This window comes from Pecten maximus, chromosome 7, assembly GCF_902652985.1.
Source record: "Pecten maximus chromosome 7, xPecMax1.1, whole genome shotgun sequence".
Lineage (NCBI taxonomy): Eukaryota > Metazoa > Mollusca > Bivalvia > Pectinida > Pectinidae > Pecten > Pecten maximus.
Window position 1 is genome coordinate 11,001,637 of NC_047021.1, and position 19,611 is coordinate 11,021,247.

The 19,611-nt window shown below is 35.5% G+C and overlaps 1 protein-coding gene across 1 annotated transcript in view; it reads left to right on the plus strand.

Moving 5' to 3' along the window:
• LOC117331583 (stabilin-2-like) overlaps positions 1 to 19,611 on the plus strand; it is a 97,245-nt gene that overhangs the window by 66,952 nt on the left and 10,682 nt on the right. The window contains exons 26-30 of the mRNA XM_033890388.1: positions 5,390 to 5,535; positions 6,454 to 6,571; positions 10,914 to 11,009; positions 11,149 to 11,244; positions 18,193 to 18,291. Of these exons, the coding sequence (XP_033746279.1) occupies positions 5,390 to 5,535; positions 6,454 to 6,571; positions 10,914 to 11,009; positions 11,149 to 11,244; positions 18,193 to 18,291 (555 nt within the window). The remainder of the gene's footprint in view (positions 1 to 5,389; positions 5,536 to 6,453; positions 6,572 to 10,913; positions 11,010 to 11,148; positions 11,245 to 18,192; positions 18,292 to 19,611) is intronic.

Sequence of the window (19,611 nt, forward strand, 5' to 3'; positions counted from 1 at the left end):
TATATATGTTGTGTGTATGCAAACACTACCCTCGTCTTAGTATATAATACATGTATATCTGTTGTGTGTATGTAAACACTACCCTCGTCTTAGTATATAATACATGTATATCTGTAGTGTGTATGTAAACACTACCCTCGTCCTAGTATATAATACATGTATATCTGTTGTTTGTATGTAAACACTACCCTCGTCTTAGTATATAATACATGTATATCTGTAGTGTGTATGTAAACACTACCCTCGTCCTAGTATATAATACATGTATATCTGTTGTTTGTATGTAAACACTACCCTCGTCTTAGTATATAATACATGTATATATGTTGTGTGTATGTAAACACTACCCTCGTCTTAGTATATAATACATGTATATCTGTAGTGTGTATGTAAACACTACCCTCGTCCTAGTATATAATACATGTATATATGTTGTGTGTATGTAAACACTACCCTCGTCGTAGTATATAATACATATATATCTGTTGTGTGTATGTGAACACTACCCTCGTCTTAGTATATAATAAATGTATATATGTAGTGTGTATGTAAACACTACCCTCGTCCTAGTATATCATACATGTATATCTGTTGTGTGTATGTAAACACTACCCTCGTCCTAGTATATAATACAAATGTACATGAATATATGTTGTGTGTATGTAAACACTACCCTCGTCGTAGTATATAATACATGTATATCTGTTGTTGGGTGTATGTGAACACTACCCTCGTCTTAGTATATAATACATGTATATATGTTGTGTGTAGGTAAACACTAACCTCGTCTTAGTGTACAATACACGTATATTTATTGTGTGTATGTAAACACTACCCTCGTCCTAGTATATAATACATGTATATCTGTAGTGTGTATGTAAACACTACCCTCGTCCTAGTATATAATACATGTATATCTGTTGTGTGTATGTAAACACTACCCTCGTCTTAGTATATAACACATGTATATATGTTGTGTGTATGTAAACACTACCCTCGTCTTAGTATATAATACATGTATATCTGTAGTGTGTATGTAAACACTACCCTCGTCCTAGTATATAATACATGTATATATGTTGTGTGTATGTAAACACTACCCTCGTCGTAGTATATAATACATATATATCTGTTGTGTGTATGTGAACACTACCCTCGTCTTAGTATATAATAAATGTATATATGTAGTGTGTATGTAAACACTACCCTCGTCCTAGTATATCATACATGTATATCTGTTGTGTGTATGTAAACACTACCCTCGTCCTAGTATATAATACAAATGTACATGAATATATGTTGTGTGGATGTAAACACTACCCTCGTCGTAGTATATAATACATGTATATCTATTGTTGGCTGTATGTGAACACTACCCTCGTCTTAGTATATAATACATGTATATATGTTGTGTGTAGGTAAACACTAACCTCGTCTTAGTGTACAATACACGTATATTTATTGTGTGTATGTAAACACTACCCTCGTCCTAGTATATAATACATGTATATCTGTTGTTTGTATGTAAACACTACCCTCGTCTTAGTATATAATACATGTATATATGTTGTGTGTATGTAAACACTACCCTCGTCTTAGTATATAATACATGTATATATGTTGTGTATGTAAATACTTCCCTCGTCTTAGTATATAAGATAGATAGATATCTTTATTTCCTCCAATTGCATGAAGATTACAGAACATGTTAACAGGAAAACAATAAATTAAGAAATGAATAGTTGATATGAAAGAAAAGTATTGCGATAGCCTAATAAATCTATTCCGTTGAGCGTTTCTTTTACATTTAAATTGATATGTTATAGTATTTCAAATAAATATTTGGTCATTTTGGCGATACTGATGGAATTCAGCAACATAAACTGTTCCCACACATCATCGTCTATTTCAATAGTATCCCGGCTTCCTAGGATCATCTTTGTCATGCTAGTCTCGTCGAGGTCGGTAAACATGACATAATTTGCAGTGGCGTAGGAAGTCGTCAAAAAGTGGGGGGGCACAATTTGTTTTAACCTTAAATTTTACGCACTAAACAAATCGTATGCCATCTCCGCAAAATTAGCCAATAATTATCATTTCAACATCCCATGATAATTTTGATAATTTATGTAGTACAAAAAAAGTTATTTACGCAAATCAGAATATATATATTAAATATAGCAAAACAGGCCCGGCCAGGATTTTCGAAAGGGCGGAGGGTGTGGGGGGGGGGGGGGGGGTCCAGTAATTTATTAATAATGCGAGCGCCGTAGGCGCGAGCCGATTTTTTTTGTGGGGTCCGAGGGGCCGCCCAGCGGGTCCAGGGCAGCGCCCTGATATGGGGTTCAAGGGGGTCTAAGCCTCCGCGGAAAATGAATATAGCACATTTCCAATAATTCGGGATCAGGCGCGGATCCAGGAGTTTTCGAAAGGGGGAGGGTCCAGTAATTAAGTGATCAAGCGAGCGCCGTAGGCGCGAGACGATTTTTTTTTCCTTTTTGCGAGAGGTCTGGGGGCCGCCCAGCGGGTCCCAGGGTGGCGAAGCCCCCCTGTAGATCTGCAATCGAAAGGGGGGGCAGTAATTTAGTGATAAATTAACCGCGCGCCGTAGGCGCGAGCCGATTTTTTTTTTTGTATTTTCTCGTACCTGTCGGTAATTAGTATCACTCTATTCACGTTAAAACCGCGCATTCTTCTCCATGTTGTGTTTCTGTATTTTTCTCATTATGAACTCAATTAACTTCACAAATTATCATCAACTTATTGAATCTATGTGATGAAGTTAAGCAAAATTGCGTATTAAGATATAAATATTGACTTACCAGGCTATTGCAGACGACCGACACACAGGTCTGAGGATTGATATACTAGTATAAAAGTCGGAATGTTCCGGATGTACAAGATAAAGTTTTTATCGTTGCCTTCAAGAAAACATTATCGTTTCGGAAATATACAGATATTTATCGAAATGAATATATAAATTCGCGTTTTATCCCCTTTTTTAGATTTTGGATGTCAAAAAGTGGGGGGGCAAAAAGATATGTTTGCCCCCCCACTGAAAAAAGTGGGGGGGCAATTGCCCCCCCTGCCCCCCCGCTTCCTTCGCCACTGATTTGCAGTTCCCAGGACATTGACGACGTTGTCTAGTAGCGAATCTCTAGTTTCCTGTAGTTTACAGCACTGAATAATAAAATGAGCTATAACGTTACTGCCACGCTGTCCACACAATTTGCATACAACTATTTCTTTAACATGAAGATATGAGAGTTTAATCATCTCGGCTAGTTTCAAAGTATATGCTGGGTGTTTTTCTCCTAATATATAAAGCAGATGTAACGTCAGGCTCGTGTGGATGTCCGAATATATGCTTAGCTCTTGTCTTGTCTATAATACATGTATATCTGTTGTGTGTATGTAAACACTACCCTCGTCTTAGTAAATAATACACGTATATATGTTGTGTGTATGTAAACACTACCCTCGTCTTAGTGTATAATACATGTATATCTGTTGTGTGTATGTAAACACTACCCTCGTCGTAGTATATAATACATGTATATATGTTGTGTGTATGTAAACACTACCCTCGTCGTAGTATATAATACATATGTAACGCAGTTGCGTTCCGCTCGTTTATTTTTGGACTCATTCCGGAAAATTGTAATATCCGGTTACGTAAAATACCCGTGCTGCTGTGGGGTCAATCATTTTTCGTCCGGGTGTCAGCAGGGTAAGTAGTGTTGACTTTTAATCTGTGAAATTAATTAGATAACCGTCGCCCATCCTTTCCTAAATTTCATATTAATTTGTCTGCTGGATATTATTTGCCACTATCGTACATGTATTTTTATTTTCACATGTAGTATTTTGATGTATTTTTCGATGTATAGAACTTTGTTTAATTTGAGTCTCGTGTGCCGGTGTCATGTCGGAAGTCAGGTTGTTGCTTGAAGGAATTATTCCATTTTGAGAGCACTCGCGGAGTGGCTAGAGAATATTTCCTCCTCTCGGGCTGTTTCTATACCGGTAAGGCGAGGGATGGTTGTTGGAAACCTCGTTAGTAGATACGGGAGAAAAGACGGGTGGTTAGCAAATGTTGTATTCTGAACGGACATGCCACGTGCTTGAGACTCTGGGTAAACTACATTTATTTCATTTATATAGTTAGTTGTGATTCAACGATGGTTGGCATGTGTTTTAGGCTAGACGTATATAATTGTGAATTCCTCACTGTGCCTCACGGGTATTATTTTGGTACTTTGTTATTTTTACAAATGTTAATAAATTGTTGAACTTTATATGACGAGTCTATTTCCCTTCTCACCAGTTTACTAAATATTGTCTATTACTTGAAAGTTCATTTGTATTTGGAATCTGCAATCGAAAGCGGCAGTCGAACCCTGGGCAAAAACTTGGTAACAGTCCGACACACGTGGCACCCCTGCGGTACACGTGCTGCGCGTTACACATGTATATATGTTGTGTGTATGTAAACACCACCCTCCTCCTAGTATATAATACATGTATATCTGTTGTGTGTATGTAAACACCACCATCGTCTTAGTATATAATACATGTATATCTGTTGTGTGTATGTAAACACTACCCTCCTCCTAGTATATAATACATGTATATCTGTTGTGTGTATGTAAACACCACCCTCGTCTTAGTGTACAATACACGTATGTATGTTGTGTGTATGTACACACTACCCTCGTCCTAGTATATAATACATGTATATCTGTTGTGTATGTAAACACCACCATCGTCTTCGTATATAATACATATATATCTGTTGTGTGTATGTACACACTACCCTCATGTCTTGGTATATAATACATGTATATCTGTTGTGTGTATGTAAACACCACCCTCGTCTTAGTGTACAATACATGTATATCTGTTGTGTATGTAAACACCACCATCGTCTTAGTATATAATACATGTATATCTGTTGTGTGTATGTAAACACTACCCTCATGTCTTGGTATATAATACATGTATATCTGTTGTGTGTATGTAAACACCACCCTCGTCATAGTGTACAATACATGTATATCTGTTGTGTATGTAAACACTACCCTCGTCTTAGTATATAATACATGCCTATCTGTTGTGTGTATGTAAACACTACCCTCGTCCTGGTATATAATATATGTATATTTGTTGTGTATGTAAACACTACCCTCGTCTTAGTATATAATACATGTATATCTGTTGTCTGTATATGAACATTACCCTCCCTTTAGTATATAATTCATGTGTATTCGTTGTGTGTATTGTAAACACTTCCCTCGTCTTATTGTATAATATCTTTATTTCGTGTATGTAAAGACTACCGTCTTTTAATCTATCTGGTTGTGAGCTCTGCCATTGCATTTTTTGACAGGACATACCTAAAGACGACAACCTGCTTCTATCATCCATAGATCAGTACACCTTATTCGCTCCATCCAACGAGGCTATGGACATTCTTCTCTCCCGGATACCTTCCAGTTACTGGGAAAACCCGGATCATGTCTTTGCGTTTCTGCTGTACGTCTATTGGTTGTATTATTACTTCCTTTGTTGTTTTTATCGATGAGAAAAAAGGAATTGAAACAATATCATCACAGTACTGATGAAATAATGTATTTTATTACATTTCTACCAGTGAAATAACAAAAATTCTTCATTCTATAAAAGTGATCACTTTTGCTGATTTGACCAATCAAATTAATGATTAGTGAAAAATATCACTTTTGCTGATTTGACCAATCAAATTAATGATTAGAAAATACCTGGACAGGGGAAACTACTTTTTTTTGTTTACAAATTATCGCTGTAGTCCTAGTTAGCATACGGGGTAGGGTTTTCGTTGATAAAAAATGTAATAAACAGAATATCTAACAGTGTCTTCAGTAATACCAAATATATTTCACTCGCGTGGCTAATATTTTGATAATTTTCACTCGTGCTGCGCACTCGTGAAAAATATCAAAATATTAGCCCCACTCGTGAAATATATTTGGTATTACTGAAGACACTGTTAGATATCCTCTATTTATTTTCAATTTATATTACATATTGTCAAATCGATACACATATACTTTTTGCTGTTATTTTTAATCAACTACTTATGAATAGTAATTGGAATGACACCTTAATTGGAAAAAGCTACACTGGTAAATAATATTGTCTAATAATCCCTAATACTCAGAAGTCATTAATGAAAATTGCATCATTCGACATGAAAGTAAGTTTTATGGTACCTCCCAATGGCAGAATGGATCAAAAAGAAGAAAAAATGATGTCAAAAACAAAAATGAGTACTTTACAGATTCTGCATAAAGCCGATGGTGTCCTAAGGTTCTGAGTGATGGCAACATTGTACAATTGTAAACGTTTTCGGTGCTGGCTGCTGTTTCTGTGGTAGTTGTTCTACGTTACCTGAATATTTCGATGTCTCTTAAGGTCACATATGGTGGCGGGATTAAAGAATACACAGGAACTTCTGGAAACGGTGAATGGATATGACAAGTTCGAAACTCTTACGGACGGTTTCTTCATACACATTCACAACGTAAACAATGTAAGTAAACTTATGCTTTCTTCGTGTCACATTCCGTGCTCACCCTTAGTCATCATTTTATGAATCAAACTGTTGATATTTAATCTAAGCTTCTTTGTAAGCAACCTTACTAATTAAAATATTTAATCATTAATTAATTTTGTTATTAAACAAAGACCTCATAATTGTTGCTTTGTATCACAGTAAAATACGGTTCTAAAGGATGGCATAGTAAGTTAGTAGTTGGGCACATCAAACAGATCATACATTGATGAATACACTTATATCTAATAGCTCTCCTAATACACGAGGTCATAATCTACATGCTACAAACGTAATGACGTGACAATGGATTTGACACCAACATAATTACCACGATGTTTCGGTTCCTTGTTTTAGCCCACCATCAACAGATTGTGTGCAATTTTAATCGCCCTTCATCCGTGTTCCGTGGGCCGTCTGTAAACGATCCCTGTAAACGTTATTTCTCATTTGGAACTCTATAAATATTTTTCAATTTTCAATGTAGGTTACACGTTGTACCTAGTTGTGCATATTAAATTCTAAAATTAGTCGAAAAAACAAACATATCGACAAATTGCCTGACAATTATTTAGAGAAAAGGGGAATATATGCCAAATGAAGAGGAAATATCAGTGTTTCGAAGATCTAATAAAGATCGGAGTTTCATGTATCAAATAATGATCAGTGTTTCCTAGATCCTATAAAGATCAATGAGTCAGCGGTAGGCGTCAATATTCCTCTGGGATCTCTGATAGCATAAGCTCTGTTTGACTTGGTTCTGTGTCGCTTTTCAACGGAAAATGACCGAGAATGACATCATGAGGTATTCAAAACTCAAAATTTAAAAGTATTTAATGTCCTGATTTACTAACAACTATGTGGGCTAAATTCCCGATATTCATCTGGAAAAAATATGCTGCGTGCATTTCATTCTACAACCGATTAATAAAAAGGATAACTGACACATAGATTAATAATTTTTCATGAATATTGTTTGGAATACCAAGGATATATTTATCAATATTAGTAGATACCACATACTCACATACTAGACGAGGTGTACATCAAATTTGCTTTTGAGATATAGACAGGCTATTGTCGTGACCTTATTGGTACTTGCAAAAGCTGGTTTGTATCACATTTGTTACAATCAAATACTATTATTATATTATATTAGGTGAATGTTCGAAATATTAACGAAGTTATAACATATGCATTGTATTGTTTTCGAAATGATGAACTGTTGTCAAGTATTCTAAAATTATTTCCTCTGCACACTGTATGCAAAAATGTATTAAAATTCTTAGTCGGTGAAAAAGTGTTGTAGGACAAACGTTCAAATATGTTGGAAAAATCCTTTGCTTTACAAGTCGTTACTATTGATTCTAATAGTGTTGTCCAAAGCTACAGACATTTACTAGGACTGAGATTGTTGTTATAGAACTATATATATAACTGAAGAGACAGGCTGTAGGGTGAAAGGACATTAACCATGTATTTGGCTTTTACATATTGGTGTTATATACATTTATTTACATTTTAACTTTTGTTTTATTTAATATAATCAAAACATTAAAAACAAAATCGGCGTAATACGAATAGAAGTAACATTAGGATAATCACTAAGAAGCTGATTCTAAAATCTAGTTCCACAGTAACATTGTTTTGTTTTTGTTTTTATTCATGTAAGATATTTCAACATTTTATTTTTCTAAAGTTAGATTTAGTTATTTCTACCATATTCCATTCATATTTTAGTGGGAAAAAATAAAAACAGTCAGGCTATGAAAAATGTATTCCTACGCGTCAAAGTCGATGTTTGCACACTTGTAAACGATGTTTTCGTCTTTGGGTCACCAACACAGAGTGCATATGATACATTATGGTAATTATTTGTTTATAACATTGTAACACAATCGACGAAGATAATGATTTGAATTGTCTATCGTAGTTGTACTTTGATGAATATTTATAATATGTGTACAATTCGCATCCATGTATGTAAATACATTCCGATCGAGGTATTCATATAATCTAAAAGACGACTTCAACTATGATCATGTCAGGATATCGGGCCGACCATCACTGCGCCATTGAAACGTTCTTTTTTGAGAACATCGATGTGGCGCAGCGGTGTAAGCTGTGGGTATTTCTGGCTTCGTGATTGGGGACCGTAGATCTTAGCTCGAGGTCCGGTCAGGGCACGAGTCATAAAGTTGTCTTTCTTCGTCAACTGTGTTACTATACTAATATTGTTGTGAAAGATGACCGAATACAATATATAGCACGGTGTACTATGCCGACAAAGGCAAGTGTAGTTTACGATCAGGCTAGTGCAGTCACGTACATACGTCCGTACACACGCTTGACATGGTGTACACTAACCCCACTTGTATCACCCACGACCAAACATCACTTTCGGGACGAGCTGACATAAACACATGACTTAGAGAAGTCAGCTCTTCAGGTACATTTACAAGGTTAACAACATTTAAAAATACCTCTTTCTTCTGCAAGGGCTTGACACGAAATCGATAAAATCTACAATACATGATGCCGGATACAGATTTACTACTGCGTAAAATATTGTTACAGTTATTTAGATAGCAGTATCTGGGTGCCATACACATGTTAAAGATGTAGAAAAAAAATGCGTTACGCTTTTTTCGTCGCTGCATCACCACATTATATTTATACCCCTAATACTCGTAGGTTTCAGATGTTACAACTATAAATATCGTATGTCGTTACCCGGCATATGTTTATTGCGTCCTCAATGGATTGGCATACTGAAAATCATGGTTCAGTCTGGTTCTGTTTGGACTAGTCAGATTTTTCTGGTCAAAATGTTGTCGAAATGAGATCAGATGGGACTAGACAAACAACCCTGGACCAGATCAGGCCAGACCAGATAAAATTATAGCATATCTATATATATATATGTGTACAAGGTTGTATAACACAACCGTTTGGTTATCTTAGATCATATCACCTTTCTATACAACTACCCTTACCAACCGGTACAATTTGATTCACGATAACAGATTAGAGCATGTTTTCTAGTATGCCAAATTCATGCTTTTACATTTTAAATGGGATACATTCCAGCTTAGGTCACATGTGCCAATGTTTAAATTATTATCCATCCTTGAGTGGGAGACACCGTAAGTAAATCAAAATATCTTATTACAGAAAAAAAATAAAAAGCCAGGTGTTATGTTACCTAGACGTTAGAGCGTTCACATTATGATGCAAAATTGTTTACTAGTAATTCGTTTCGCGTGACATCAACCATGAAAAGGAGATGATTCCGATTATAGCTTATCCGTAGTCGACGATCGATTGCTTTTAAGCAGTGATATAATAGATGTATTGTAGTAACAGCCAACACGTGTAAAATATGAGGTTGCTACCAGAAGCTTCAGATTTTAAACAGGAAAAAAAAAAAAAAAACACCAGATATTACTGGAACACCTCCGCCATTATCAGTATTAGTCTGTGACACGGTTACGTAATGGATAAACTAACATCAATTAGTCCAGTTGTTGATGTACAAGGCATGCGTTTTGTAGTAATATTTCAAACTTCTTAAAGTTAAGACTATAACCTCATACATTTCATTCCCGTTAATGCCATGATGTGTTGAAAGGTAGTTAATGCGTCAGTTTCGTTGACACCCAAAGAGCGATAACCCTTGCTGGAATGGTAGACGTTGATCTATCTCAACATATTTTAACCCTTTATACTATATCTCCATGCCACGAAGCATAAATAAATCAATTTTACTTCATGTTTGTACTGAAAAATATCATTCATAATTTATATAAACAAAAATGACGAAGACAGATTCCTTTCCGGACGTTGGTCTCATGATCTCCGAAATCAAATCACCTAAAAAGAGAGAAAATATCATAGCCAGACGTCGTCTTTTAGATACGTGAATACTGTACCTGGATTACAAAGGATAACTAATGAATAGTGTTATAAGTGTAACTATGAAATAAAAAATAATGTAATATGGATTTATCAAATATACCTAAACGAAAGTTTAATAGTTCGTGGTATCAAATAGTTTACTTATAGCCGTGTCCGTATATTGTCAGGTATATTGTGCCTTTTATTTCATGTTAGTATCGTGTTTTGTTATGACGATACACTTGAATCATTTGCTTGTGGTATAATTGGGATCGGAAATAAATCCACATTACTTGATTCGTGTGATATACGAATGGTTCAGGTATCCAAGTGAATCTTAGTGCATATAGTCTAGTACTGATCAACGAAAAAAGAGATAACGTCACACAAATTACTAATCACCATCATGTTATTTTTGTTTCAGACGCTTTTTGTTTCTGGAAAAAGAAATTCTAAAGTAAGGTCTCGGATATTAGAATCAAACGAAACTGCGAACGGCTACGTCCACATCATAGATAGGGTAAGCACTCCTTCTGTAAGAGATATTTTATTTTCGTTTTCCCGACACAGAGACTTTATTTTGCGCGATATTCTTGTAACACATTCGTTTCTATGACTATTCTATATCAACATTAATACATACGTTATTTCTTTCTAAGGCTATTGAGACGTTCTTCCTTGCTGATGAATCACCTGATCTGAGGACCTTCTTTGCTCAACATCCAAAGTATTCCTATTTTGGCAGTTTGTTGGAGGTAATATTCTGCAATTTTGTCGTGATTTCTATATTTATAATGTAATATCTTCGGAAATGATTGTCTTTATTTAGCATCCGTTAAATATTTTTGAGATATGTAATCTTCATTGCATTACATTGCAAACTTCATGAAGATCTTCTCTACCACAAGTGCTTGCTTAGAATTGCTTTCCAGGACCGAAGGCCAAAGGTAATGGTCTCTGTTGCTAAAAATAGAAAATTGTTTCCTTGTAATAACTCTTGTAATCACCCCCACTTTCTGCGCAGGCAGCATACCCACTTCCGTAGATTTCTTGTTTGTCTATTCACATCTCTAGGTCAAAAACTACTCGCTCATTTGCTTGATGGAAAATATACAGGATGATTGGAATCAAGAAGACAATATCCGACAGGTTCACATGATAATGAGTGTCCATGAGTCACCAATAGCTTGGGTTATATGTTGATGGGAGTTTAGGAGACACCAACAGACAGGGTCCCATTGGAAAAGGGGTCAAGAAAACACTAAAAACCGGAATAATAGAATAATGAGTATCCAGGAGACATCTACAGTCAGGGTCACATATGCATGGATGCTCAGAAAACAAACAGCCAGGTCGTATGTAGATAAGTGTCCAGACGATACCAACAACATCGGTCACTCATACGTAGATAGGTTTCCAGGAGACAAAAAACTGCCAAGGCTTATGTGGATTGGCGTCAAGGAGACAATAACTGCCAGGCTCACACCAGAGCGACTATCTATGAGTCACCAACAGCTGTAATCACGTGTGGATGGCTGTCCAGGGGACACCAACAGCCAGAGTCAAATGAGGATGGGTATCAATGAGTCACCAACAGTTATGGTCACGTGCTGAGGGGTTCCCAGGAGACATTAACAGCCAGGAGTCACCTGATGATGAGTATCGATGAGTCACAAACATCTATGTTCACGTGAGAGTTGGATCAAGGAGACACTAACAGCAAGAAGTCACATGGTTATTTGGCGCAAATGGGTGACACGAACATGAGTGTCGAAGAGCCACTAAATGGCATGACACGATTTCAGGATGGCATGGCATTGATATTAAGATGACACCAACGGAAGAAATTAAAGCTGAAAATGACATAGAGAGAAATAACTGAACAGAGCAATGAGGGTCTCAAACGTTTGCAAAACATTTAATCTAGGCCTCAATATTCTACATGTAGAAGACACGACTCCTGATTACATAGAAGGCCCACATGGTCATGTCATATTTCGAATCAGTGATCTCTATTGAAAATCTGGCTGTGTGACTTGCCGAGTAAAATCCATATTCTTAAACATGGTAGTAGTAACTTACGTCTTGTTCTTCGATTTTGTTATTGATAACGATGAGGACATATCGTTGATGAAGATATTATATGAAATCAAAGCTTTGTTAACTTTATAAATAACACCCAAAGAAAATGAAATACTGCTGTATGAACTGTAATATTCATTTGTTTTTTCATAATCCAAATCCAAACAATTATTTTGGTGGGTGATACAAGTATATACATAATGATGTTAACATTCATATCCCCCTGAAGAGCGGCATGATGTAGCCAAGAAACTACTTGGGAGACAGCAGATCTGTGTTTGAGTTTTTTTATTTCATTATTACTACTGTCATATGGACACTTTAAACTTTATTCTACATACAAAAACTGTATATACAAACGGTAATTTTCGGAAAGATCAAAATCCTAGCAAAGGCATGTCTGTAGGATACGAATTAGTAGTGAAAGCCATAGCGTTGATTCACCATCTAATAACACTAGACAAGCCTCAATGAGGCTAACGGGGAGTGGCATGGCCCTGCTAATGACAACAATATCACGTGTGATCCTTGCATATCCACCCCATCAGCTACGTTACCTGGTAACACAGATCTCAATGCTGTCCATTGGAACTTGACTTTCTAATATCCAAAATTCAGAAGCTAGATGTTATAGAACATCAAGTCGGCCTAAAGAACATTGATGCATTGCTTATCTACAACTAGAAGAGTAAATGTTTTAGAGAAAAACATGTCTGACTTTCAACAATCAGTTACATTTGTTGCGGATAAATGTAACGCTTTTGAAACAAAGTGTACTGAAATGAAACAATCGTTTATGCGATTTAAATCACAAAAGGAGAAAATGGATGCGATGTAAATGACGAGATGAAGTGGTGCTGGAAATACGGAACAGATTGTATGATATAATGACCGATCTACAGTGCCGTTCAATGAAGAACAACTTGGTATTCACAGGTCTTGGTTGGGAACAAAGGATGATAAACTACGTGACTTCGTGTACAACGAGCTGCAGATCGGGGACAGGATCGAATTCGGCAATGTACATAGATTTGGGACATATTTCTGGTAAACATTAACCAATAGTAGCCGGAATATTCTTCTTTCGGGATCTCCAAGGGTGAAGAGTAGCTCAGACAAACTGCAAGGTATGCTTTACGGTATTGAAGATCGTCGTAAAAAACTTTATCCCGAGATAAAGCGCCTTAAACATTCTTGAGATAAGCCTTCAAACAGACTAGAAAGAGAAAAGCTGTATGTAAATGGTAAACGGTACGATAACAAGGCTCCGGGCAACATCAGAGAGGGACAGTCCGCCACGGTGGCCACCTACGCTGCTGCAGATACTGCCTGTAACTCGAGCTATCGCGCATAGGGACACTCGGGAAGTGAGGCGCAACCGCGTACGACAGAGCAAGACCTGTCGGTTCTCTCGTTGAACGTTGGCAAGGAACTTAAGTAAACTCTGTAACAGAGACTTCATATCTATAAATGACAATTATGACATTATATGTCTCAGTGATTTTTTTTTATCCGAGAAAGATGAATTTGATATAGATGATTATTATAAATATGCATTCCCAAGGAAAACTGGTATTGATGGAGGTATTGTAATCTTCTATAAAACTTCTTAACAGATAAAATATCTTCAGTTGAAAATATACACGATAGCATCATATGGTTAAAACTGGATATGTCAATGCCAGAACCGGTACAAAGCCTGATACGATCGTTAATGATGGTTGGGTAATGATGTATTAATTGATACTATAAATTACAAACATGATTGTGTAAATTATTTAACAGAGCGGAAACACATTAATAAAACTGTAAACTCTTCTTGAAAGAAGGTAATTGTCTCAGTGTAAATCTACTGGTTTTAGGGTACTGAATGAACGTCATTCAGGTGACCAGGATGGAAGCGTTATCTTTCTCTGTTCTAATGGTACCAGTCCAATTGATTATGTTTTAGTAAAGGGAGACAATTTTCAAAATATCAAAGAATTTTGGTTTTGTTATTTTGTAGCTATGTCTGATCATTCACCATAATATTTTAAGAGAGATTTGAGATTATATATCAATTTCAATGAAGTTATACATGAAAATCAAATGCATGTTAGTGTAACAGAGCACATGATTAATTAAATTAAAATCACTGCCTCCGCTAGGGACCTCTGGTTTTCTAGTCTTACGCTCAACCGATCGAGCAAAAGGGAAGATCTTTCTAGCCGAGTGATATATTGCGGCTAGTTTTTTTTACCAGGGTTACACTAGATGTTTATGCGGACAAGTAAAGTAGAATAATAGTAATGTCAACCTGATTAGACAGAAACGTAGTCAAAACACAAATATATTGAATGAGATCCTCGTTACACCTTCGACAAAAAAGTCAGATGTAGAACTATGTGTTAACATTTTTTGTTCTTTACTAAATGAAATTTGTTAACCATTTTGTGGTGTACATAGATGAAAATCAACTTTAACTGATAATGATCCAAAGAAAAGAAACATGCACCATGAACATATAGTCATGGTTTAATTTTTGTTATTTAGGTTGTTTACCTCTATACTGAATGAACGTTACACTTGTCAGCTATATTGGGACGTAATTTACTTCTATACTGAGTAAACGTTACTCTTGCCAGCTGTATTGGGACGTAATTTACTTCCATACTGAGTAAACGTTACTCTTGCCAGCTGTATTGGGACATGATTTACTTCTATACTGAGTAAACGTTACTCTTGCCAGCTGTATTGGGACGTAATTTACCTCTATACTTAATAAACGATGCTCTTGTCAGCTATATTGGGACGTAATTTACTTCTATACTGAGTAAACGTTACTCTTGCCAGCTGTATTGGGACGTAATTTACTTCCATACTGAGTGAACGTTACTCTTGCCAGCTGTATTGGGACGTAATTTACTTCCATACTGAGTGTTCTTTACTAAATGAAATTTGTTAACCATTTTGTGGTGTACATAGATGAAAATCAACTTTAACTGATAATGATCCAAAGAAAAGAAACATGCACCATGAACATATAGTCATGGTTTAATTTTTGTTATTTAGGTTGTTTACCTCTATACTGAATGAACGTTACACTTGTCAGCTATATTGGGACGTAATTTACTTCTATACTGAGTAAACGTTACTCTTGCCAGCTGTATTGAGACGTAATTTACTTCCATACTGAGTAAACGTTACTCTTGCCAGCTGTATTGGGACATGATTTACTTCTATACTGAGTAAACGTTACTCTTGCCAGCTGTATTGGGACGTAATTTACCTCTATACTTAATAAACGATGCTCTTGTCAGCTATATTGGGACGTAATTTACTTCTATACTGAGTAAACGTTACTCTTGCCAGCTGTATTGGGACGTAATTTACTTCCATACTGAGTGAACGTTACTCTTGCCAGCTGTATTGGGACGTAATTTACTTCTATACTGAGTAAACGTTACTCTAGCCAGCTGTATTGGGACATGATTTACTTCTATACTGAGTAAACGTTACTCTTGCCAGCTGTATGGGGACGTAATTTACCTCTATACTGAATAAACGATGCTCTTGTCAGCTATATTGGGAAGTAATGTACCTCTATACTGCGTAAACGTTACTCTTGCCAGCTGTATGGGGAAGTAATTAACCTTTATACTGAATAAACGATGCTTTTGTCAGCTATATTGGAAAGTTATTTACCTCCATACTGAATGAACGTATGGTGAATTGGGATGCAAAAAAAAATGATATAATAACAGATGCCAAATTTGGTTTTTGACTTGGAAACTCAATCACTGATGCAATATTTGTTCTTCAAACTTGAATTGATAGATACATGAATACAAAGATTGTAGAAAAAAACAGTTGCTTCGTCCACTAGGTCAAAGCCTTCTATTTGATTGGCAGATCCCATATGTGGCGCAAATTGATGAAGCAGGGTGTCAGAGGGAAAATGTTACGTATAAGTCAATCCTTATACAGTTCCGTTAAGTCTTGTACAAAGCACAGTGGTTTTTATTCAGTTATTTTTCCCAAATACAATCGATCTCTTCCAGGTGGAAATTGTGTCACCTATTTATACTCCATGTTCATCAATGATTGCGAAATCAATTTCATAAAAGAAGGCTGCCCGTCTATTGAAATAAATTTAATTGATATTTTCCTTTTAATGTACGCTAATGATACAATGCTATTTCCCGAGACGCCAGAAAAGTTGTAACTCACTCTAAAAGCTCTCAAATCATATAATGATAAGTACAAACTATATTTGAACACAGATAAGACGAAAATGGAAGTTGCAAGTTGTTGACCATTTTAGTTATCTAGGCATGCTTTTCAATTATAACAGCAAATTAGACATTTAATGCTAAAAACACCTGTAATAATTAAGTTTATTGTGAGCTGGGAAGGTAACCTTGTCTTTGTGTCGAAAGCTGAAAATCATAAAATATTGGTTATAATTAAAATGTGCGAATTATTTTATTTTAAAATCATGTTTCGAGGAAGGGATTGTGTTGAATGATAGCCGGATTTTAGATATTTGTTCTGAAGTTATAAAATTGGGTTCAACTTACCTTTGGAACATTGATAATGTAGACCAAATTACATTTACAATTATTGAGCAAAGACTTGTCGATGTTTACCGACAGGAATTATTGACAATTGTTTAAACAGCTCGGAAAGGTTTCTTTTACCGACCTAGATTAACAATTTTCCGTTGCAATTTTATTTGAGAAACCAATCAGTAACTTATATAAGAAAGCTATAGCTTGTTTTAGACTAAGTTCACGTAATTTGATAAACAAGGGAATATATAGAAACATACAGAGGGACAAAGAATATGTAGCCTATGTAACGTTGATGATATTGAAGACGAATTCCATTTTATTTTAATTTACATTTATTTTTATCTTTACCTCAGATGCCAGTATATTGAACCATATACCATAATAAATGATCGAGTATTTTCAAGTTGATTCAGCTCTTTACTACTCAATACATAAACGGAATTGAATTGCTGAATGTACATTTCAGTTAGCATAGTTGATAAGATGACAGATTGGCTCTCTTGTATCTGTCGCTTTTCGTACTGCATGGTTAATGAATATTAATTATGTAATATTGTATGAATTCACATACCATATGCTATATAATATGTAGCATGTATATATTTTATATAATCACTGTTGAGCACATGCGCCATTTCAATATATACAATGTACGCATGTCAACTCTACGATGTGTTTTACACAAGGAATAAAATAAAACGAAACTGAACCGCTGCTGATTCCTTTTATATATAATATCATTTTCCAAACTAAACAGTGCATTCAGCCAACGTTATTTTAAATTACGATATCTTTGCACATTAAACTATTTGCAATATCATCAACATAATTCATAAAGGATATTGTTTGGTAAAAAAGAAATCAATACAAGCGCTGCAATAATTTATACATATATAAGTCTGCATCGTCATAATGGAATATTACTATGGGATCGACATAATAATTATACGTTTTACGTTACAGAATAAACAGTACAGTCTACAATAATTTATACATCTATAGGTCTGCATCGCCATAATGGAATATTACTATGGGATCGACATATTAATTGTACGTTTTACGTTACAGAATAAACAATTGTTGGATGACCTGCTGGATATGAATGCCTACACACTGTTTGTCCCTAACAATGACGTCATCAACAAATACTACAACGACAAAGCCGTGGTAAATATATATTAAGCTTAACAATCCTTATATTAGAAAATACAGCAAGCACTACTTTAAAATCAAGTACAGTCTAAGTACTGCCAAGAAATGATTCTGGGATGGTAATCGATAACAAACAAGACATAGGTTCGTCAGTAAATAATTAACATAGCGACAACGTCGCGGTTAAAATGTCAAAGCAATACATATAAATCGTGGTGTTATAAAGTCAGTATAGTGCAAAAGCGCTACAACCAAATCGTCCATGTCCTCTTTATGTTCAAAGGGGAATTAACAGCAAGTAAATACTGAATGGAAACGGTCTTGATTCTTAAATACCGCTTCAGTGGCATCTAAACAGCAAATCCAGTCAAAAACATTGATATTTTACAAGCCTGTAAATCCCTACTTTGGTGCAGTTTGACAGAAGTAACTTGTTTAACTTTTAATTTGTATCATGGAAAACCGTGGGTCTTGCTGTTGACATGCAATTTGTTAAGCTGTTTCTAGCTTTCAACAAAACATGCAAAAAAGCATATTCAGGGGGACATAATTCACTCATTTGTATCGCACATATTGCACAAAGTAGCCATGTCAAATTGCTCACAAGAGTCTAAAGAACAAAAAAGAAGGATTGGTTTGACCAGATTTGACTTCATAATATGTATAAACACTGTTTTTTATTTTGACTTTGAAATACAAATGGCGTTTATGAATGATATTACTCAAATATGGCAAATAAGGAGGTATTTGAAACATAAAAAAATTCTTATTAGACAATATAAAGAACTCTAGACATAACAAGAAGACTGCGTTTAGAAAAAAGGTGTTCTTTGGGGTAAAATTTCTCCCATACTTCACAGGGTTATCCGGCGGTTGCTAGGGAAAAGATAAATCGACCTACACAGGGTGGGTAAAGACAGCCGGCTCGCGCCATATGACGCTGCTCACAATAACATAACGTTTGTATGTTTGTAGCTATTGTACTTTGTGTGAGTGGATGTGTTGTATGTGTTCTAAATTCTTGTGTTATCTTGTTATAATTTCATTCAAATGAGTTACCTCCCCTTATATAGTAATTGTTATCATTTGTGTATATGTTTATAAAATTTCATATCACATATCATAATTATCATATAATGAATATTGATTTGTTAAACTTGTTCGACCTATGGAGAGAATTTATATAGGCTTTAGCCTGTTATTCAATCCAACTGACTTTTCCATCTGTTAATAAAATTTGTTGAAATGAAAATAACATAACGTCATCACTTTACGTTGAGTAACGTAGTCGTAAATGATGACGTCATAAATTTTGACGCACATTCCAAGGAGCAT